Genomic DNA, 22,189 nt, shown 5'->3' on the forward strand with positions numbered 1-22,189 from the left:
CGCTGCAGGACAGGATGGAGCTGCTCTGGAATCAAGCGAGTTAATAAGGTGCTTCCTTAGAACAGGGGCTGCACAGAGGGAGCGCCGTATAAGGAGCGCTCCTCATTCCCCAGAGAAGGGGACCCAGGCTGAGACGTGCACCGACTGGCCCAAGGGCTAAGTGGGTGGTAGAGGAGGTTTTCAATCGCGCCTGGTCTTCAAAGGCCGCGCCCGCTCCAGCCTTGCCTGGGCCAGGGGAAGGGGCGGCCGGGGCCGAGGCCTGCAGCCCCTCCGACCCTGCCGCGCCCGGCGCTCTCGCCCAGGTTTGCCGGGGGCGAGAGCGCTGCCCTCCTCCAGCGGCCCGCCCGGCCCGCCGGCCGCCGAAGGGCGCGCACAGGCGGCCCTGCCGGGCCGCAGACGCCCGCGGCCGCCCTAAGCGCCGCCCTCTCACCCCGCGGCGGCGGCGGCGGCGGCGGCGGCGGAAGCGGGGGGGCGGGCCGGGCGGGGCGGGGCGGGGCCGCGAGCGGCATGGAGGAGGCGGAGGCCGCGCCGCGCCGGGCCGAGCCGTGCGGGCCCGAGCGGGGGCCCCAGCGGGGCCCGGGCCTCCTGAGCCGTGAGTGTCTCCGGGCGGGGGTCCGGGAGCGGTGGCGGGGCCCCGGCGGGTCCCCCGATGCTGAGGCGGCCCGAGCCCTGGGAGGGGAAACCGAGCCGGAGCGCAGGGGCCGAGGGCGTCCGGGGGTGGAGAGAGGTGCGGGGGCGCGGGGATTCGCTGCCCCTCGCTCACCCCAGGCCTGCGGAGGCCAGGGCTCTGATCGCTTTAGGCGGCGATGGGCCTTGAGAATCGATTCTTCGGCTTCCACCGCCGGGGCCAGGGCCTCCCCCCCACCCCCCGCCCCAGTTCCCCCTGCCCCGGGGGAGTTTCCGGGTTGCTCGGACTCCTCTGAAGGTTTTTTCTCCGCAGAGAAGTTAAGCCACTTCCCCCAGGTCACCCAGCATGGACGCCTACAGGGAGGAGTTACTGGGAGGTCCTCCCTCGTCTCTCCAGAAAGCACCAGACTTTGGGCGGAACACCTCGCCCCACGCGACCCTCTGGTCTCCTCAGATTCCTGAAGGAATGGGTTGGCCGGGACGGTGGTGACCCTCCAATCAGGCATGGACGACTGGAAGCCCAGCCCCCTCGTCAAGCCCTTTGGGGCTCGGAAGAAGCGGAGCTGGTATCTTACTTGGAAGTATAAACTGACCAACCAGCGGGCCCTGCGGAGATTCTGTCAGGTACAGAGGGGTCCCAGACCTGCCAGGGGCTCCCTGCCAGCTTTACCCCAGCCTAGACTATGGGCACTGGGACCTCCCTGGGCTGCCCCCACTCTGGAAAGAGGCGGCCGCTTCCTGGAAGGGAAACCTCTCGGTGTCGTGTCCCTTCCAGGTAGTGGGTCCCCCAGCGTTCTGGAATCAGAACCCAAGGACAACCGCCCAGGCTTCTGACAAACCTGAAGCCGGATGGGGGAGGGTCAGGGCACACACCTGCCAGGCAGCAGGGCTGTAGGACCCAGGGTTTCAGATCCCCAGCGTGGTCCTCTGGGACGGGCTCCACCTCTCGGAACTGATGGTGGAGGGGAGCAAGGAGAGCAAGGCCTCCAATGGAAGAACGCAGGACCTCTGGGTAGGGAGCGCCCTGGTACAGGGGGAAGGGCCAGGGGAGGGTCCCTGCAGAGGGCGGTTATGACACAGGACTGTGGCCTGGGGAACAGCCGGGCAGGCAGACGGAGGAGGCGCAGACCCCAGGTTTTTTCCCTGTATCATCGGTTCAGCCAGAGCCCTCCTTTCAGGAAGACCTGCAGCGATCTGGAGGGGGTGCCCCTCTTTAGTCATCCCCACCCCGCCCCTCAGACAGGCGCTGTGCTTTTCCTCCTGGTGACCGTCATTGTCAACATCAAGTTGATCCTGGACACGCGGCGAGCAATCAGCGAGGCCGGTGAAGACCCAGAGCCGGAACAAGACTATGGTCAGGCCAGAGGACGGATTGGATGGGGGGGGGTGTCCCCCCAGGGCCCTACGGCTGAACTGGCGGGCGGATCCCAAGGGACGAAACTCTGCGGGAGGGGCGAGCTCCATGACCTCTTGCACCCCCCAGATGAGGCGCTGGGCCGATTGGAGCCCCCACGGCGCAGAGGCAGTGGCCCCCGACGGGTCCTGGATGTGGAGGTATACTCAAGCCGCAGCAAAGTGTATGTGGCAGTGGACGGCACGACGGTGAGTGGCCGGGGTCTGGTGTCCAGTCACTCCATCCTGCTCAGGCTGTGGTCTGCTGGCTCTGGGTCCACTGCCCGCGTGGGAACTGAGCCGCTGCCAGTCTCCAGCGGTGCCTTTGGAAGTCCCAGTTCCTCGTCTGTAGACTTCTCCTTGTCAGGATGTGAAGTGTGTTGTGTATAGTGAAATATTATCAGACGTGATCATTAGGGAGTTCCCGTTGTGGCGCATCGGAAATGAATCCGACTAGTGTCCATGAGGACGTGGGTTCCATCCCTGGCCTCACTCGGTGGGTTAAGGATCCGGGGTTGCCGTGAGCTGAGGTGTAAGTCGCAGATGTGGCTTGGATCCCGAGTTGGCTGTGGCTGTGGCGTAGGCTGGCAGCTGTGGCTCCAGTTCTACCCCTCGTCTGGGAACTTCCCTAGGCTTCAGGTGTGATCCTAAAAACAGAAAGTGATGAGATCAATCGTTAGGATTAGCAGGCAGTTAAGTCATTGACGTAGTTATTTCATACCTACTGCCTGGTCCCTTCTCCGGCCTCAGCTTTGTCCTGAGCCCTGGGACCTGGGAGGTAGTCAGACCTGGCCCTGCTTTGAGGGGCTCAATCTGCTGGACTGTGATGATAGGGCTCTAAGAGCCCCGGAGGCTGTGGAGGGGAGGGCTGCAGGAAGACGTGTGATCTCTTTTGAGGGGACGCTGAGGAGCTTCCCGGAAGACGTGGCCTTCAAGCTGGGTTGAGAGAGAACTGTGTGACAGAGGCTTTGGCAGGAGGGGAGGTTTCGTTTCATGCAACTGATTTTTAAGTCCCCGTGAGACAGACAGACCTTGAATGCAACATCTAGAGGAGTTGGATCTTGTCTTTGCTGCTCTGTAGGTGCTGGAGGATGAGGCCCGGGAGCAGGGCCGGGGCATCCATGTCATCGTCCTCAACCAGGCCACGGTGAGATTCTGGGGGGAAAGGACATGGGGGGCCAAAGCTGAACCCTCCTTGCTGGTGACATTGACTCACGAGAGATGCGTCCCCTGCCAGGGCCATGTGATGGCAAAGCGTGTGTTTGACACATACTCGCCTCATGAGGATGAAGCCATGGTTCTCTTCCTCAACATGGTGGCGCCTGGCCGCGTGCTCATCTGCACTGTCAAGGTCAGTGACTGCGCTGGCGCCATTCCCAAAGCTCCTAGCTCCAGCCCTACGCACCGCCCTGGGTTCTGTTCCCCTAACACGGCACAGTGGCAAGAGCCTCTGGGCGAGGGGGACCAGGTTCCCATCCCAGCCTGGTCAGTGGAGAGCAAGACAGAGTCCCTACCATTATGGACTCTGTTCCAGGAGGCCAAGATCAAAAAAGCAACCAGACAGACATAGAGTGTCAGGAAGTGATAACTTGTATGAAGAAGAAACTTAAGCACGGGAGCCGGGGTGATGGGGGATGCTTTTCCCAAAGGGAAAGCTCAGTCAGGAAATGCCCTTTAAGCAGAAAGCTGGGAGTGAGGGGTGAGCCTTGTGAAGATGGAGGCAGAGCATCCTAGAAAGAATGGCAAGTGCAAAGCCCCTCATCTGGGGAGGTGCTCGGCATGTTTGACACACACCAGGGCTGCCAGTGGAGCTGGAACAGAATAAGGGAGGGGAGGAGCAGGGGGGTGGGAAGAGGGCAGGAGATGGCAGGGGACAGCAATGCAGACTCTGTGGGATCCCGGTAAGGACCCATTAGCCTGGTGACCACGGGGTGATTCTCAGAATCTCTGCGACTTTTCCCTTTTCTTACCTGTGAAGCGATGGTAACCACAGAGGGCTGTGATAGTTAAAAGAGCTGATTTGGAGTTCCCGTCGTGGCGCAGTGGTTAACGAATCCGACTAGGAACCATGAGGTTGCGGGTTCGGTCCCTGCCCTTGCTCAGTGGGTTAACAATCCGGCGTTGCCGTGAGCTGTGGTGTAGGTTGCAGACGCGGCTTGGATCCCTCGTTGCTGTGGCTCTGGCGTAGGCCGGGGACTACAGTTCCGATTCGACCCCTAGCCTGGGAACCTCCACATGCCGCGGGAGCGGCCCAGAGAAATAGCAAAAAGACAACAAAAAAGAGCTGATTTAAGTAAGAAGTTTTGCATTGTGCCTGAGACGCTGTAGTTGGTGTTCCCTGAGACCTGGCCTCCTGGAGCTGTGCCAGTCAGGCTGACCACCTTCTCTGGTCCCCCAGGACGAGGGCTCCTTCCACCTCAAGGACACAGCCAAGGCTCTGCTGAGGAGCCTAGGCAGCCAGGCCGGCCCTGCCCTGGGCTGGAGGGACACCTGGGCCTTCGTGGGACGCAAAGGAGGTGCCGGCACCGTAGCCATCCACCCTATAGAATTAAGGGCCTGGGAAGAGCAGAGCCCCAGGACTTGGGGGGGGGGGGGGCGAGGGGCAAATCGGAGCCAGTGGCGGTGGGCTGGATGAAAGTGGGCGGGGCGCTGGGAAGAAGCTCTAGACCTGGAGCCTGGGCTCCCATTGCGCCTCATTCCTGCCGCCTGCCAGGTCCTGTCCTTGGGGAGAAACATTCGAAGTCACCTGCCCTCTCCTCCTGGGGGGATCCAGTCCTGCTGAAGACAGATGTGCCCCTGAGCTCCGCCGAAGGTGCGTTAGTGGGGGCTGGGCTCCAGGGCAGCGCCCGGGCTGGGGTGGGCATTTGGGTTCTCTTTATGGGGCTCTATTCTATTCTCTATTCTCTTTTCCAAACCACACTGGCCTCACGCCCCCTCCTGTTGACCTCGTCCCTCCCTCAGAGGCAGAGTGCCACTGGGCAGACACAGAGCTGAACCGTCGCCGCCGCCGCTTCTGCAGCAAAGTCGAGGGCTATGGGAGTGTGTGCAGCTGCAAGGACCCCACACCCATCGAGTTCAGCCCTGACCCAGTGAGTGGGGCCTTGGGCAGTGAGGCCGAGACCCCTTTCCAGCTTGGCAGGGCACCCCAGGAAAGCAGGCTGAGTTTTGCTTACCGCAGCCTGGGAGGGAACCAGGAGCTGAGGCTGACTATGGAGCCAGGAGCCAGGGACGGGGCGTCCTGGTTGTGGGGAAGGAGCAGGCCCTGCGAGCAGAGGCCTGGAGCTGGAGTTGGGCTGAGTGTGCGGAGGGGCCAGGATGGTGAAGACCCCCTGTCTTTTTTCCTGGAGCCCCGCTCTCCTTGGAGACTCTTCTCAGATGGGGGTCCCGGTTTGAAGAGAGCGGGAGGCAAACGCTGGACACTGTTTCTCCTTCAGCTTCCAGACAACAAGGTTCTCCATGTGCCCGTGGCTGTCATCGCCGGAAACCGGCCCAATTATCTGTACAGGTGAGCCTGGGAGCGGGCTGTTCCCAGCACTGAACGGGAGGGTGCTCGGTGGGGGGAACCCCGGGCTCATCGCCCTGCATGAGGAGCACTTGAGGTGGGCGGACGTGCACCCCTCGATGCTATGGGTGCACGCACCCGTGTGGGTGAACGTGGGAAATCGGGGCCCGTCTGTGAGCACAGGGGAGCCCTTATGTGGGGGGACGAAGAGGCCTGATCCGTCCCTGGGCTCTCCAGGATGCTGCGCTCTCTGCTCTCAGCCCAGGGGGTGTCTCCCCAGATGATAACAGTTTTCATCGATGGCTACTACGAGGTGAGTGGGGCTCGGGGACTTGGGGCCGAGCAGAGCGCGGGGTTGCGGGTGCTGAATCGCGGGGATCCCCGGGGCCTGGCCGAGGAGACAGCCCGGGCAAAGGCTGGGAAACGGGCAGGGTGGGGTGTCCGCGCCTGCAGAGGTGGGCCGGGCGGGGCGGCTCGCGTGCTGACCGGTGGCCTTGCTCCTCAGGAGCCGATGGATGTGGTGGCGCTCTTTGGTCTGCGGGGCATCCAGCACACTCCCATCAGCATCAAGAACGCCCGTGTGTCCCAGGTACGGCCTGGGCAAGGACGGAGGGGGCAGACCCTGGGCTCTGCTGTCCACCCCAAAGCTCATGTGCCCTATTCCTGCTCCTCACCCAGCACTACAAGGCCAGCCTCACTGCCACGTTCAACCTGTTTCCGGTGAGTGGCACGGGCAGCGCTCGTGGGCCTGGGCAGGAGAGAGCGGGGCGTAAGCCTAGTCTTAGCATATAGCAAGCTCTTCGCCTCCGGGCCTCGTCGTCCTGCTGTGGAAGATGTGGGTCGTGCTGCCCTAGCCGCGGGAAGGAGGTGGGGGAGACGTGGTGGGGGAGACGATCCTTGGGGTCATGTGGTCCCCACCCCCTGCCCAGGAAGCCAAATTTGCTGTGGTTCTGGAAGAGGATCTGGACATTGCTGTAGATTTTTTCAGGTGAGAAGAGTGCTGTCTGTATAGCTCCTGTAAGCAGCCTGGGGCCTCTTGGCTTGACTGGCTCTCCGTGAGGAGGGCAGTGAGGGGTCTCGGGGAGCTTTCTGGAGGACGCAAGGTCCAAAGTGGGGGAGAAGCCTGAGCGAAGGAGGGATGGCAGGTGCCGGGGCTGGAGCAGAGAGTAGAAGGAGGAGTGGAGACAGTGGGGCTTGGGGGGGGGGGGTGCGGAAGGGGGCATGATTCCTGAGTCCCATCTCCAGATCTTCCAGCACCACTGGGTGCCTGGGTTTGTCCTTGCCCCTCCCTGAACCCCTGGGCCCTGCCTCTCAGTTTCCTGAGCCAATCCATCCACCTGCTGGAGGAGGACGACAGCCTGTACTGTATCTCTGCCTGGAATGACCAGGTGGGTGAGTGGCCAGGGGTCAGCTGGGGCATTTGCAGAGGCCGGAACTAATGCGTCCCCCCGTGGCCCCCTGTCCCCAAGGGGTATGAACACACCGCTGAGGACCCAGCGCTGCTGTACCGCGTGGAGACCATGCCTGGGCTGGGCTGGGTGCTCAGAAAGTCCTTGTACAAGGAGGAGCTTGAGCCCAAGTGGCCCACACCGGAAAAGGTGCCCTGGCCGGCTGGGCGCGTGGGCGGGAGCCACCTGCCAACCCAGGACCCCTTAACCCGCGTGGTCCTCCATGCCCGCAGCTCTGGGACTGGGACATGTGGATGCGGATGCCGGAGCAGCGCCGAGGCCGGGAGTGCATCATCCCTGACGTGTCCCGCTCCTACCACTTCGGCATCGTCGGCCTCAACATGAATGGCTACTTCCACGTGAGTGGGAGGCAGGGGTATTGGGCGCAGGGCGCGGATGGATGGAACAAAGACGTGGACTCTGGAGCAACCCCAGCTCCGCGACTTACTAACCAGGTCGTCTTGGGGAAAGTACCTGCTTTCTTTTACCTCCATTTCTTCATTTGTGAAATGAGGATTAAAAACCCTCCCTCCCTCACAGGATTGTGAGGTCGTGAAATTTAAATGAATTACTGCATGGAATGTGCTCTGGACTCTAAGCGGTGTATGAGGGTTAGCTGGTAGTATTTGTATTATTACTCTATTTAGCACCAGACCGTGGGTGTGGGAGGGTATTTCTACCATCACACCCTCGTCCAGCCCAGCGACCTCTGCCCTCTCCTGTCCTTGCACGTGCTGAGGCCTAAGCCTCGGCCTGAAGGGAATAGGGAGGGTCCCAGGTCCCCACCCCTTCAGGGCTGTGTCCAAAGGGCCACTCCCCAGGTAAGGCCTTGAGACAACCCAGGGTGAAGGAATGGACAGCTTCCAGCTTGGAACCTCCCAGAAGCCAGAAGGGCCTTCAGAGCTTGGTTAGTACAAGATCTCCACTCAGCTCCAAGAGGGACAAGGATTGATTTCACGTCCTCCACCTGCAGCACCACAGTCCCAGCAGTTTCCTCCTCGCAGTCCAACCTGTCCCTTTTCCCGCTGCCCCCTGCTGGGCCTGTTCCCACCTTCTGTGGACCTAGAAGAGCAGGCCCAAGGAGAACCACTTGGGACAGGGACCAGCTCAGGTGTCGGTAGCATGAGATGCCAGCATGGTCCTGAGCTTTCTGGCAGTGGTGGCGCCAAATCAAAGCTACTCGTAAGAGCCTGCCGAGGACGCTGCAAAGAGAATGGGAATGGGAAGGACAGGAGGAAATTAGAGGGACCTTTTGGTCCAGGACTTCATTTGTGGGCCTCGTGGATATGTGGCGGGTCAGCAGGCAGGTGCGGGCCAATGTAAGGCCTTGACTTCACTCTCCCGTCCATTCCAGGAAGCCTACTTCAAGAAGCACAAGTTCAACACCGTTCCAGGTGTCCAGCTCAGGAACGTGGACAGGTGGGGGCTGGGGATGGCAAAGAGGGGGATGTCTGTCTAGGAGCCTTGGTGACCAGCACCTGGCGGGCCCTCCCAGTCCTGCTGCCCCCCAATTCCCATGCGATCCCTTGCCTGGCCCTGGGACCTGAGGGGCTACCCCCTCCACTGACCCATTTCTCCCTCTGCTTCAGTCTAAAGAAGGAAGCTTATGAAGTGGAGGTTCACAGACTGCTCAGGTATGGCCTAGGGCAGTGGGGGGTGTGGCTGGGAGTAAGGAGGAGCAAATACTGGGTGCTTTGGTCCCCTAATTTGTGGGACCCACTACAAAATGAAAACCGGGGTCCCTTGTGCAGAAATTATTAAGAAGTTCAAGATGGCTGCAGGAGAGCATTAAAAGCACAGGGCTTTGTGTGACTCGCCCAGGAGGTGGACCCTGTCTTGGCCTTTCTCCCCCACCCCCTGCTGCAGTGAAGCTGAGGTTCTGGACCACAGCAAGAACCCGTGTGAAGACGCTTTCCTGCCAGACACAGAAGGCCACACCTACGTGGCCTTTATCCGAATGGAGAAGGATGACGACTTCACCACCTGGACCCAGCTTGCCAAGGTGCCCCAACATGACACCTACCTCAGGAGTACCTCGCCCCTAACATACAAGAAGACTTTCTGGAATCTTCTCCCTCAGAACCTTCTCTTCATATTCTCAGAGCCTCTCTTCCAACCCCCTTCACAAATTCATCTTCTCAAAGATGCTCCCTCTTGCAAATTGAGGAGGCTGCTAAGGAGGGGTGGGGGCTGAGGGCCCCCTCCTCCGCTCTCTGACCCGCGCCCCTGTCCCGCCCCACCCCCACCAGTGCCTCCATATCTGGGACCTGGATGTGCGTGGCAACCACCGGGGCCTGTGGAGGTTGTTTCGGAAGAAGAACCACTTCCTGGTGGTGGGGGTCCCAGCCTCCCCTTACTCGTGAGTGACTCTTCTCTGTCCTTGGAAATGGAAGACTGGTGGGGTCAGGGGGCTTGCTGATGACCTCGTCCCTATACATTTGCATATTATCTTCTCAGGATGAAGAAGCCACCATCTGTCATCCCAATTTTCTTGGAGCCACCCCCAAAGGAGGAGGGAGCCCCAGGAGCTGCAGAACAGACATGAGACCTCCTCCAGGACCCTGCAGGGCTGGGTACCGTGTACCCCCAGGCAGGCTAGCCCTTCATCCCATCCTGTAGGATTTTGTAGACACTGGCAGGGGTTGGGGCTGGTTTGTTTTTAACATGAGACTTAATTACTAACTCCCACGGGAGGGTTCCCTGCTCCAACGCCCCTGTTCCTGAGTTGGAGGTCTATTTATTTCCTTCCTTGCTGGGACGGGGCAGGATAGTACTTGGACATCCCTGGGGTCCCTGGGCAGCTGATCCTGCCCTTTGTATACTCCCCGCTCCCAGGCCTGGCTCAGAATCTAACCTATTTATTGACTGTCCTGAGGGCCTCGGACACAGGCTGAAGCCTGGAGGGCCTTGATTCCTTTCTGGACTGGGGTGCTGCCCTGAGGGTGGGGCTGGCTCTTACTCAGGAAACTGCCGTGCCCAACCCATGGACAGGCTGCTGGGGCCCACCTGCTGGGGCAGACTCACTCAGAGACCCTCAGACACTGAACCAGGCCTCTTCTCAGCCTCCTCTTTGTCCAGATTTCCAGAGCTGGATAAGGGGGTCCTTGATTAAAAAAGGAGAAAAACTCTGGGAATGTGTCATGTATGTGTGTGTGTGTGTGTGTGTGTGTGAGAGAGAGAGAGGGAGAGGGAGATGAGGGGGAGAGACAGTGGTCATGGTGGGTGATGAGTTTTCTATACCATCTTGTATAGGTTTATCTTTCATTTGGGGCCATTTGGCCACCAGAGGATGCCCAAGTCTCAAACGCCAAGATTTTTGCCCAGGACTACTGAGCCTGACCTTTGCCCCACCCTGCTCGGGGCTGAGCTCAAGAGCAGCCACCCCCCACACCCCCTTCCCACACTTTAACTCTCAGGCTGTTCCCTGCCCAGCTTGTCTGGACGAGGGCACCTGTCCCCAAAAAAGAGCAAGAAAGCAGAAAGGGCTACGTGGGGTGGGGAGGGGGGATGATGGAGAGCAGGTGGGTGGAGTGGGGGTGGGAGCAAGTGCGTGAGGCAGAGCCGGGTGGGCCTCATTCAGGACGTGAGGACTGGGCTGCAGATGGAGACGCAGGAACGAGGCTGTCCCTGGCCCTTCGGGTACTTTGGATGCATATGCCATTTCTGCGCATTTTTCTGGAGAAATGCCATCATTTTCAGATTCTTACCCAACCAGTGACCCCAAGATGTTAGGAAGATCTAAGATAGTCGTGCAAACAGCAGAAAATGGACAAGATTGTCCCAAAATGGTTGGGATAGCCCAAGGCTTGGGGCATGACATTTAAGACATCTGTGAGGGACTTGGGACTGAGAGGGTGAGTGTAGGACCCTTTGAGAAGGGGTCTGCCTGTGGAGCACAGTGAGCCTGAGTTGCTCCTGGCCTTGGCCAGGGAGGCAGGAGCTGGCTAGAACTCCGCCCTTCACCAGCCCTCTGCCCCTGCCTCCCCATCCGGTGCCTGGAGCCCTGCTTGGCGATGGCGCGGCTGGTGTGTGGCTTAGGTGTCCTCGCCACTCTGACGCCTTCACTGTTTGCTGGAGCTAGAGATAGTGCTTGAGGTGCCATAGCAGCCAGATTGAAGAGCAGTGAGCCTATAATGAGGTGGAGGAGGCACGCCCTGGGCAAACAAACTCCTGGTAGCCTCATATAAGCACCTGGGGGTGGGGTGGTGTGAGGCCCAGAAAGGTGGTGAAGGGGAGATTCCTCTACCTGGCCATCCCCCCAGAAGGCACCTAACCTGGGCCTCAGAGACAAGCTTTCAGGTGCTGTGTGGCCCTGGTGGGGTCACAGTTCCTTTTTGGTGTGATAGTTCTGGGCTGCCCTGGTGAAACCTAGGAAGAGGGTCCCAGGGGCCAGAGGGAAGCAAGAAGTACTGGTTTCTCCAGACTGGGCTTTGTCTGGTTGCAGACACCACATCCTGTGGCCACAGTCCCCCTCCTTAGTGTTGTCACTTCAGCAGCAGTCGATCTATGTCTGGGACGTTCTGACCTAAAAGTAAATCTGTCACCGTATCAGCAGGACCCCACCTGGCTTGGGAATCAAATCCAGTCTCAACAATTCAGGGAAGGTTGTGGGCCCAGAACAAGTCACTTGGCCTTTCTAGGCCATTTCTGGAGCCTGGGGATGGTTAAGATTAAGAGATAAGATCTGGGAGATCTCTCAGACGCAGTGGGTTAAGGATCCGGCATTGTCACTGCAGCGGCTTGGGTAGCTGCTGTGGTGTGGGTTTGATCCCTGACCTGGAGTCTTGTATATCCCGTGCATGTGGCCAAAAAAAAAAAAAAATGTGTAACCGCACCAGAGTGTAGAAGACCAAGAGGACATGAAATTCTTTCTGAAATCCCCAAAGCAGGGACAGGTGCGGGGCTGTGCCTATGGGGGAAGGGTAAGCCGCTTGGGACGCTGATGGGGGCGTCTGAGGGCTTCCCGCAGGGTAAGGAATGACCCGCTTCCATTGCTCTGGCACTATTTCTGGTTTCCCTGCCCCCACTTGGGCACAAGCTTGTTATTTTCATAGCTTTCCAGTCCAGTGCCCCTACCCAGGAGGGAGTAGTTTCAGGCCAGAGTCCTCCCACCTTAGAGGAAGGCGAACTGGCCCAGCCCCCACCTCCTCCCTCCTTGTCCTCTCGGCCCGCCTCTCAGGCTCCCTCCCAGGCCTGGAATTCAAATGAAGGCGAGAAATAGCCACCCACTTCCGCAAGACTTCCCTCTGCTGCCTCCCCGAGTCAGCAGCCCCACAGGAATCCCAGGCCAGCTTAGGCAGGATGGGTCCCTCTCCCCAAGGACATACAAAGAGTCCAAATATAAACATTTTAATGGGTTTGTGAATTCTGACGTGTCTACACATCCACCCAGTGACTGCTGATTTGCACATGCTCAGGCTCTAGGATGCCTTTCTCTCATCCCTCTGTGGAGTACTGGGGTCACCAAGAGCTCCCCGCCCTTGGCCCGAGGGGGTCTCCAGGGTTTAAGGGACAGACTGGAGGAATAAGCAAGAGGACTTCTCTTAGAGGCGCTGGAACAGGTGTACCCCAACCCCATAATGGAAGGAAAAGTCAGGCACAGGCTGAAGGGGGTGCTGCCTGTTTGGCCTCGAGTCCAGAGCAGCCAAATGGGCCTCTGATCCAAGTGACACCATCAGATCCCTCCCCACCCTGATCACTGCCTCTTGGCAGTGCCAGGGTACCTCCTTCCTGGTCGTAGGCAGCAGCAGCAGGGGTGGGGGCGGAGGCGGAAGCAGACTCATTTCAGGTTGCAGTATAGATACATGGACACGATCATGGCAGCCAGCTAGTGAGGAAGGAGCAGCGAGAGACAAAGAGACGTGAGGAGGCCCCTCAGCTTCCGTGCTCTGCCCCTCCGACACCCGCCATGAAACCTCGGTGGAAGTCTGTCTCTTCAAGAGGCCTCACAGATGGGTCAGGCGGCCCCCACCGCCTCACCCCCTTACCTCCAAGCCCCCAATTCCAGCTGCCACACCACCCACAGTGACTGCATTGGTTCGGATGTCGTACAGAAGCTGATTGAAGCAACCCTTGGGGGAGGAGAGAGAGCATCCATCCATCGTCAGCAGCTGCCCCTACTCTTGCTCAGCACTCAGGACATCAAAGCCGCCCCCAACCTCCCAGGCCACCCCATACCTGCACCGTCTTGTTCTGGGCCTCTTCTTTAGTGCAGGGTTCCACAGCGGTGCCATTGCCAGGGTCAAAGCAACAGTATGGCGGGAAGACATTGTTCTCGCTGTTGTAGGGAGAGCCCTCAAAATCTGTGTAGTTGTTGAAGCCACAGCACTTGAGCTGGAGACGAGGCCAAGAGGGTGGTCAGCGGGGCCTTGGGTATGTCCCCCCACCCTGGAACCTCCCCGCCACCTCCCTTACCCCTTCCATGGTGGAGTTCCACACTTGGGTGAAGTCCTTCTGGGAACCGTAGTCTTTCTTGATGGCGGGCACGACCAGCAAGGTCAGGAAGTGCTCAGCCTGCGTGGGGAAGGCCCGTGCGTGAGGCCAGTCGGGGACGTGGCCGCGGCCCAACTGCCCCTGCCGGGCGCACCCCACGCCTCACCATGGAGGTGTAGACCAGGGCGACCACGGCAGCTGCGATCTCCGCAATGAAGATGACGAGGAGGATGAAGAAGAACTGAGTGGGGCACAGGGATCTGAGTTTTAGGGAGGCAGGCTTTCCTTGCCCTAACCCAGCCCCCCACGAAAACAGGGTAGGGGCCCCCTTTGCCAGAGCCCCTGGAGTCCGCAGCAGAGCTGGGGGATCCCCAGGGCCTGGTGTCAAGGATGAGGGGACGACCCTGGGCCTTGGTTCTGGGCCTGTGGAGCTGGGTTTGACACACCATCATGAGGGCACACTTGTTCTCCGTCTGGGCCCCGTAGCAGCCCAGGAAGCCGAGAGCGAGGAGGACAGCGCCGGCCGCGATGAGGAAGTAGCCCACGTTGACGAACTGCATGGCACTGGACGACAGCGGCCCGAAGATCTTCATGAAGGACGGTCCATCGACTGAGACCCAGATGCCCACTGCCAACAGGGCCGCACCACACAGCTGGCGACAGAGAAGCAGACCTTGAAATGGTGTCGCCAAGAAGCTCCCTACCGCGCCGTTGAGTCAGCAAGATGAGAGACGAGAAGGTTTCTCCTTTATTGGCTAAAATCTCACTGCGTAGGGAGGAAAAACATCCATTCGAGCCAGAAAGATGGAGCTGAGACATCCATAGCCAGCAGCACACCTAAGCAGATATAAATGGGTTCAGGGATTCCAGAAATATCCACGGGGATGGGGTGGGGCAAGGCTTCCCCTCCCAGCTGCCAGGGTCCTGCCACAGAGCTAAGAACGCAAAAAAGCGGGTGAATACCCCAGCCCCCCCACCCCCCATTTCCTTTCCAGGCTTTAGGTGTCTGGAACACCTCTGTCCTCAGATAGGCGGAAAAAGAGGGGTGGCAGCATCGAGCTAGCTCAACGGTCACCATAGCAACAGAGGCGTGGCTGAGGTTTACACCTGCTCCCAACCTTGGAGAGGGCGGTGGTGAGAAGGAATACCCACCCCAAGGCCCCATTTGGCTCCCCTCCAAGGACAAGCCTGGGCCTCTCCTTGTCACACAAGCGGAAACTGAGGCACCAGAGAGAGACAGGCAGAACTCTTAGAGGCTCTCTGGCTCAACCCCATCTCTGAGAGGGAATCCCAGGGTCCACACGGGGGAAGAGGACACACTGCCCAGTCCCCAGAACTCCAAGAGCAAAGCTTTCCGGATCCAGAGCTTCAGTGGATGAATCAGACACCGCCTAGGAGCACAGTTCCCACCGTCAGGCTGAGGCAACTGAGGCTGGAACCAGGAGGGAGGTGGCAGACAGGGGCTGGATCCCAGGCCTGTTTGCCCAAGGGCAGAAAGCTGGGCGTCTAGCCTACAGGGTCAAATTTCAAGGAGTTGCAGGCCTGCCCTGCCCAGTCAGCCGAGGCCTGGGCAACAGAGGCCAGAAAGCAAACCGGATTTGCCTTTAACCCCCTCAGGCCAGAGCCTCTGCTCTCCCCTTCCCCGAAGTCCCGATGCCTTCTTCGGATAAACACGGACAAAGGCCGAGTTCCCTGAAGGCAGAAGTAGCCCGAGGAACAAACCACATCAAAGTCAGAGCGTTCCTTCACCCCCAGCCCAAATTCCTCCAAACTCATCTAAACCTCACGTGTCCACCTCTTCACCTTCTACTCACTTTAACCAGCTCTCAGGTGGCGCCAAGGTCTCTGATGACATCCTGGGACATCCATGGGCACAGCATTCTCTTGACCTCTGATACCTCCCTCTCCCTGTTTGCCTCCTGCCGCTCCTTTGTTTGCTTCCCGGTGGACTTTTCTCCATTTATCCTTTATAAGGGGGGTCTCCCAGAGTTCCCTCTCCCTGCTGATTGCTCTCACCCCTCCCACGGCTTCAGTGACTACCCAAGGGCACCTGACTTTATTTATTTTTTGGCTGCGCCTATGGCATACAGAAGTTCCCCGGGCCAGAGATGAACCCTGCCCACAGAAGTAACGAGAGCCACAGCAATAACAATGCTGGATCCTTAACCCGCTGAGCCACCAGGGAACTCCTGGGCACATGACTTTCAAATGTCCGTGTCCAGCTCTGACCTGAGATGCAACCCTGCTGGGCACACGGCCGTCTGTGGGCTATGCCCCCGGTTGCTCTTGCCAGAGACGTGGTCATCATGCCAGGACCTCTCTCCTCCTTGCCCCTTCTCCCACCCCTCAGTGCCCCCCAAGGGCTCTGTGTCTTGTCCGCTCTTCCCGTGTCTCCCCATCTCCGCCACCATCTCTAGCGTTCAAGCCTCATTGCTCAGCTCCCTCAAACACACCTTATACAATCTGTTCCTGGTTTTCTGAACAATATCTAATTTCACCACCACCGGGCCTTTCTGCATATGCTTCGCCAACACCCCCACCCCACCCCGTGCAAATTTCCAGCCTCAGCTATTTCCTCCTAGAAGTCTTCTCTGACCAGGCAGGTTTCAAGCCCCTCCTATAGGCTCCCGCAGTCCCTGTGCGGAAGGCCACATAAGCTTTGTCACAACCGCCTGCCTATCTGGCCTGCTGGATCTGCGATCTCCAAGGGCAGAGAAGCTTGCTCACCTGTTACCCCCGGCCCTCAGCAGAGCCTGAGGCAACATGTTTGTTGAATAAAAAAAGGGCTGCCTGCAGCCAACCCTCTGCTCTAACATCTCCGGGCTGTCTCTGCTTTCGGCTCCCCACCATCCAGAGGCCACTGCGTTTCCTTCCACACTAGTGGCCCTGGGCACCCCCCCCCCTCCTCTCACTTGGGCCCTAGCCTGTTCGCCTACTCTGCCCTGCTCTAAGCCTGAACTGAAGCTTCCCGGAGGGGAGGGGTGCCCCTAAGATTCCCCACTCCGACTTGTGGCCAGGCTGCCACCGGGAGCGGGACTCAGCATCATCGGGGCAGACTTCTGCACCTCATCACAAGGGGCAACTTGAAGGACCGAGTCCACGCAGGGCAAGCTCCTCTTTCCCAGCTCGGGCTGTGCTGAGGTCGAGATGCGCTCCTGCAGGGAACCCCAAAGAGCCCGTAACCCCGCACTTACAAAGATGAGCAGATTGAAGAGGATCATCACCGTCTTAATGAAGCTGAAGCACCGCATGGCGGCTCCTGGGAGGCAGACGTGCGTGAGTTGGGACCCCGCCCCTCGCCCCCTCCCCAGCCTGGGCTGACCTACCCGACCCCAGCCTCCTGGACAAGCCTGTCGCCAAGCTTCTCCAGCGTCTGACCCCGACACCTCAGGATTTCTCCCAGATCCCATCCTGACACCCTATGCCTCTGTACTGCCCAGGCCCTCTACCAACACCTGACCCTCGGACAACCGAACACCCCAGGTTCCTCCCCTGACCCCCAAGCCAGACTCCCACACCACAGGGTCACTCCGCGCCCTTCCCTGGCACCTGCCTATCCTGGACTTTCCAAACCAGACCAAGCCGGGATTCTTCCAGCACCCTCCCCGCCGCCAGTCACCGCCACCAGTCCTGTTCGCAGATGGATGTCACTTCACGGACACGCTTGACCCTATGCCATCACCTGCTGGGGGCTCTCGGTAGTGAGTTCTGAAAGAGGGATCCGCTGCGCTCCAGAGGGGACAGCTGCCTCGGGGCACTGCCACTGAGTGGGCAGGCAGGGAGAGGAGCTGGCTCACCGGGTACTGCTCACCTGTGGGCGGGGCAGGCGCCTTAAAGGCCTCCTTCTGCCCGCCCTCCGCCCTGCCCCACCCGCAGCCCGTCGGCCTCCACCTGCCCCTGCTGCCCCCTGCTGCCTCGCGCCCCGGCCTGGCAACGCCAACCACAGGCAGGCACCGCCCTCCCCACCTGCGGGAGGGGGAGGTCTGGGGTGGGGCAGGGGGCGGCCCGGACCGGCTTCCTTCCTGCACAGATGCTTCCCGCCCGCCAGCAGCTGAGAGTCGCACGCACCCTACGTGCTCGCAGCACACACATCTGCCCACACTACACATCCACACACAGATACACATAAACACCTTCTAGTGCCCACGAACGCACACGCGCGCGCGCGCGCACACACACACACACCCACCCACTCTGAACTCCGGGGACTGACTCCCAGCAACATCTGAAGTGCATCAACTACCCCCAGCCCCGCCACGCGCACTCTTGCAGGCGTGCCCGAACATGCTTTCAAGGAAGTAATCAAAACTTGGCATTTTCTGCTCCCTCCTTTGAGTGGTTCTTTTCCTTGCATAAAACTTCCCGTTCCCCATCTTCCTCCCGCATCTTCCCCCCGCATCTTCACTCCTCACTCTTGTCCCGCCCCACCCGTCTCCTCTCCGCTCTTCTCTCGGCGCTCCGCAGACGCCCCGGTCCTTCTCGCCAGCAGGGGGCAGCATGGTCCCACTAAAGCGCCGCCCCCACCTCAAAGGGTTATAGCCCTAAGTCCCCTCATCATAAATACTTCCTGGGCTGCCAATCTTGAGGTCCAGGTGCTGGGAAAGTTCTGGTTTTTAGGTCACTCAGGCCAAGTGCTCCAATCCTGGTTCTGTTGCTTATGAGCTGCGTGACCCCGGGAGCATTTCCTGGACTTAGTTTTAAGCTTCTGTTTCCTGGTCTGTAGTGTTATGGGGTTTTATGTTTATTATTTTAATTATTTTAATCTTTAATTGAAGTATAGTTGATTTACAATGTTGTGCTTAGTTTCAAATGTACAGTAAAGGGATTCAGTTATATATTTAGGATCCATGAGGATGAGGGTTTGATCCCTGGCCTCACTCAGTGGGTTAAGGATCTGGTGTTGCCATGAGCTGTGGTGTAGGTCGCAGATGTGACTCAGATCTGGTATTGCTGTGGCTGTGGTGGAGGCCAGCAGCTGTAGCTCTGATTCCATCCCTAGCCTGGGCACTTCCATATGCCACACCTGTGGCCGTAAAAAGAAAAAAGAAAAACAAAACAAAAAACAAACGTGTTGAGTAGAGTTCCCTGTGCTATACAGTAGCTCTTTTTTATCTATTTTATTTCTAGTAGTGTGTATATGTTAACTGCAGACTCCTAATTTATCGCTCCCTCTCAGCCTTCAGCTATAGGGTTTCAAAATGAGATTTTTCTCCCCATTCTGGAGCATAAGAGAATGACCACAGAATGAGTCATAGGGAAAGCCATAGCCAGAGGGGCTGTGGAATGGAAGAAGTGGGATTTTTTTTTTTTTTTTTGGCCGTGCCTGCAACATGTAGAAATTCCCAGACCAGGGATCGAACCCACACCACAGCAGTGGCCCGAGCCACAGTAGTAACAACACGGAAGCCTTAACCTGCTAGGCCACCAGGGAACTCCTGAATTTTTCAATTTGTTTTGTTTTTATAATGAGAGAAGGCAGCTGAGGAGATAGGAGAAGGCTCTTAACATTAATATTTGTGCAGATCATCTTTTAAATGTATAACATATATAGTAAATCTTTTCTCTCCCTTCACAACAATCCTATGATCCTATGAGGCAAGATTCTCTTTTGAGCTGCTTTTTTTTTTTTTTTTTTTTGCTTTTTAGGGCCGCAGGTGTGGCATATGGAAATTCCCAGGTGAGCTACAGCTGCCCGCCTTCGCCACAGCCACAGCAACGCCAGAGCCAAGCGGTGTTTATGACCTACACCACAGCTCACAGCAACACTGGATCCTTAACCCACTGAGCGAGGCCAGGGATGGAACTCTCGTCCTCATGGATACTAGTCAGGTTTGTAACCCCTGAGCCACAACGGGAACAGCTGATCTGCTTTTAAAACACGGGGAAAGAGAAGTACAGAGGTTAAGGGCACGTTTCTGAATGACGGGATGCATGAATGCGTACAGAGCAGCCGTGGTTAAGTGTCTGGGCTTTGGACCTTGGCCGTCCCGGAACCGAGTCCCTGCCTGCCTCTGATGGTGTGGCTTCGCCAAGCGGAGCCTCGCCTTCCTTATGCAGTGGGCCCCATCTTCAAGGATTCCCTATCTGAATTCACCTACTCCCTAAAGATGATGCGTAACCCCAAACTGCTTCTCCCGGCACTTTCGTGGTCTTTCTTGGACATGCATAGAGCTGCGAAAGATTCAAGTTGTCCAACAGGCTCATTCCCAGCCCGGGGTGAGCAAGGGGCCAAGCTGCCGTCTTGTTTCAGCTCTCGTAATGTGAACAAGTGTTCTTTTTGTGCTCTGTTTAGTGTCTGTCACGTTTTATGCATTTTTATGCCTTCGTTGGTGATTTTCCTGTTAAAGACCCTCATGGGTCAGGCTGAAGGGGCCTCTGGTGTTCCTAAGAGCGGCAGGCGCTGCGCCTTTTCAAGAAAATCCATGTGTTGGGTTCGATCAGCTCCACTCAGGCACATGTGATGGTGCTGTTGGCCCTGAGTTCAATGTTGATGACATCGATGCATTTTAAACGAAGTGCCTTTAACAGACACACACATAAACTCGGTCATTGTTCCGACGACAAAATGCTGTGGCCAAAGGCGGCTATGAATCAACTCCGGTAATTCTCCTCAGAGCAGTGGCTCAATATTTGCCATTTCAGGGCTTGTGGTGACTTTATTAGAACATAACAACCATGAATAACGAGAATGGACAGTATATGAAATAAGAATAATGATGGGATATCCGTGTAGGGTTGGTGTGGGATTAAATGCGTGAATGTTTGTAAAGAACTTGGCACCACGCTTGGCTCATGGTGAGGACTCGATCAACAGAGTTTATATTGTTAAGGTGGATGAGTGAGAAAGTAAGGGAGTGATTTTTCCCTCCTCAGAATTCCTCTTCCCGAGGGGCTAAGCTGGGGTCCTCTGGCTCTTGGGCTGGACCCTGACCTCTAGGGAGGGAGGGAGGGGCTGGGGACCAGGACCTGCAATAAAGAGCAGCACCCCTTGCAGAGCGCCTATGTCACAGAGGCCTCAGCTGCCCTGGCCAGTAGCATCCTCAGGCACATGACAGAAGCTTCCTGTGCCCATGGGGCCTGCTCAGCTTATCCGGGCCCCGCGGCCCCGGGGCTCACCTTCCCCCTACCGCAGGCCAGGTATCGGCTGGCCTCGGCCCCGGTTTCCCAGGATGTTCAAGTGCAGCCGCAGACGGTACCGGCAGAACCCCCAAGGCCCAGCTGCCACCACGGCAGCCACCCACCTTGCTCCCGTGGCCACGGACATCAACACCGGCCACACTGCCACCACCAGGGTGTGGATCCTTCCACCGCAAGGTTAGCCGAGGGCCCTGAGATGGGGTGGGGGAGGGCCGGGGCGGGGGGGGGGAACAGGGCCACTGAACCTTCCCCCACCTTGGCCCTGCACAGGCCCTCCAGGGGACATACCCCAAAGGCATGGTGGCATCCTGGTGGCAGGCATCCCGACATCTGAGGTCTGAGAGCCTTAATACAGGATGTATCGGCTGGAAGTGGAGGGTTTGGGGAAACGGGTGCGTTTAAGAGCAGTGGCGCTTCCAGAACTGCTGCCTTTCTCACCCTCTTCCCTCTCCTTCTTCTCCTCAGTTCTCCGACACCTTTGTCCACCTGGCAGCTTTCTGATCATCTAGAAATGCCCAGAAACAAGTCCAGAAGCTTGGCCGGCTCCGGACCTGCACCTCCGCTGGGCCGTGGGTGGTGAACAGCAGGCAAATACAATCATTTCTGCTTCAGCCGCCTCACTCTGCTCCGGGGTGTCCCAGCTGACTACGCGGGTCGTGAGGGCAGGGCTGGGGCCGAATGCTCCCCGGGTCAGGCTTTCGCGACAGCAGCAGGCATGACGCATGACGGGAAGACAGTGCAAGGACAGAACAAGGTCGGCAGTGCACACCCCCTCTCCGTCCTGGGTCTCAGCTTTTGAGCTGCCCTATGAGGTGGGGACCTTCCTGCCTTCACTCGCATCTGCACAGGGAAAAGGGGCTCCTCCCGAGAGACATCTCAGAAGGTGCAGGGAGCCGGGTCCTTGGGGAGGGAGGTAGAGATCTGATCCAACCAGATCTCAGGGCTCGGTGTAACCCACGAGTGCTGGCGCGTGAGGTCTATGTGGCTTCGTGTGCCTGGCGTGGTCAGTGTGTGGGAGACCAGGAGAGTGGGGGGTCTAAGCAGACACAAGGCTGAGTGTGCTTTTGCAACAAAGGTGCCTCTGTGGCCCACTGAGCGTGTCAAGGTGTGTTTGGGAGGGGGCAAGTGGGCCAGAGAGAGGCAGGCATCGGCTCCTCCAGGAAGAATGAAGGTCAAGGGAGGGATGGGGGGGGTGCGCCTGGAGGAGGACAGGGCTCGCTTCCGAGAGGGTTCCCTTCAGCCCCCCAGCCCTTCTGGGAGGCTGGTATTTTCCAGGACTAAGAGCTGAGCCAGGCATTTGGGGGCGGGGCAAGGCCGAGCTGGAGCCCAGAAAGGGGGCGGGTGCGAAGCCGGCAGCCTGGGGATTTTCCGTTTGGATTTCGGCGTGTGCGCCCACGTGTCACGGGTGTCCCTGGGTTTCTGTGGGGTGTGTCTCCATGGAGTTGTGTCTCGGGGCAGGAAACCTCGTGAGAGGCTCTGTCTCTAACGTGTCACTTGATGCCTGATGTGGTGTGTGTGTCCCGAGGGTCCACCATGTGGCTCCAGCTCTAGGGCTCCCTTCCTTGAGGGCTGAGGGTGGGAGGGAATCCTGAGACGGTGGGCCTGGCCTCCTGGGGTCCCAGAAGACGGTGAGGAAAAAATGCATTCTGTC

The 22,189-nt window shown here is 58.5% G+C and overlaps 3 protein-coding genes across 4 annotated transcripts; 2 read left to right on the forward strand and 1 right to left on the reverse strand.

Moving 5' to 3' along the window:
- The first annotated feature begins 483 nt into the window (after positions 1-483).
- On the forward strand, positions 484-10,097 carry POMGNT1 (protein O-linked mannose N-acetylglucosaminyltransferase 1 (beta 1,2-)). Its single transcript, XM_047789207.1, has 22 exons — positions 484-592; positions 1,082-1,251; positions 1,867-1,981; positions 2,111-2,229; positions 3,101-3,166; positions 3,257-3,370; positions 4,418-4,535; positions 4,733-4,831; positions 4,981-5,108; positions 5,454-5,524; positions 5,759-5,834; positions 6,027-6,110; positions 6,200-6,241; positions 6,451-6,509; positions 6,837-6,909; positions 6,991-7,119; positions 7,203-7,328; positions 8,324-8,388; positions 8,559-8,603; positions 8,836-8,971; positions 9,219-9,328; positions 9,427-10,097. The coding sequence occupies exons 2-22, from the start codon at positions 1,132-1,134 to the stop codon at positions 9,512-9,514; spliced, it is 1,983 nt and encodes a 660-aa protein (XP_047645163.1). The 5' UTR covers positions 484-592; positions 1,082-1,131; the 3' UTR covers positions 9,515-10,097.
- Positions 10,098-12,302: 2,205 nt separating this feature from the next.
- On the reverse strand, positions 12,303-17,223 carry TSPAN1 (tetraspanin 1). 2 transcript variants are annotated; one of them, XM_047789208.1, is made up of 8 exons: positions 17,084-17,223; positions 16,596-16,660; positions 13,848-14,054; positions 13,568-13,642; positions 13,384-13,482; positions 13,147-13,302; positions 12,957-13,040; positions 12,303-12,796 (listed from the first exon to the last, which is right to left on the reverse strand). In XM_047789208.1, exons 2-8 carry the CDS (start codon positions 16,650-16,652, stop codon positions 12,749-12,751), a joined length of 726 nt encoding a protein of 241 aa, XP_047645164.1. In that variant the 5' UTR covers positions 16,653-16,660; positions 17,084-17,223; the 3' UTR covers positions 12,303-12,748. The 2 variants fall into 2 exon arrangements, with proteins under 2 accessions (XP_047645164.1, XP_047645166.1); XM_047789210.1 differs by having other exon boundaries at positions 16,951-17,223.
- Positions 17,224-20,404: 3,181 nt separating this feature from the next.
- Positions 20,405-21,149, forward strand: P3R3URF (PIK3R3 upstream open reading frame). The gene is made up of 2 exons (XM_047789213.1): positions 20,405-20,715; positions 21,004-21,149. Exons 1-2 carry the CDS (start codon positions 20,472-20,474, stop codon positions 21,045-21,047), a joined length of 288 nt encoding a protein of 95 aa, XP_047645169.1. The 5' UTR covers positions 20,405-20,471; the 3' UTR covers positions 21,048-21,149.
- The last annotated feature ends 1,040 nt before the right edge of the window (positions 21,150-22,189 follow it).

This window comes from Phacochoerus africanus, chromosome 8 (assembly GCF_016906955.1).
Source record: "Phacochoerus africanus isolate WHEZ1 chromosome 8, ROS_Pafr_v1, whole genome shotgun sequence".
Lineage (NCBI taxonomy): Eukaryota > Metazoa > Chordata > Mammalia > Artiodactyla > Suidae > Phacochoerus > Phacochoerus africanus.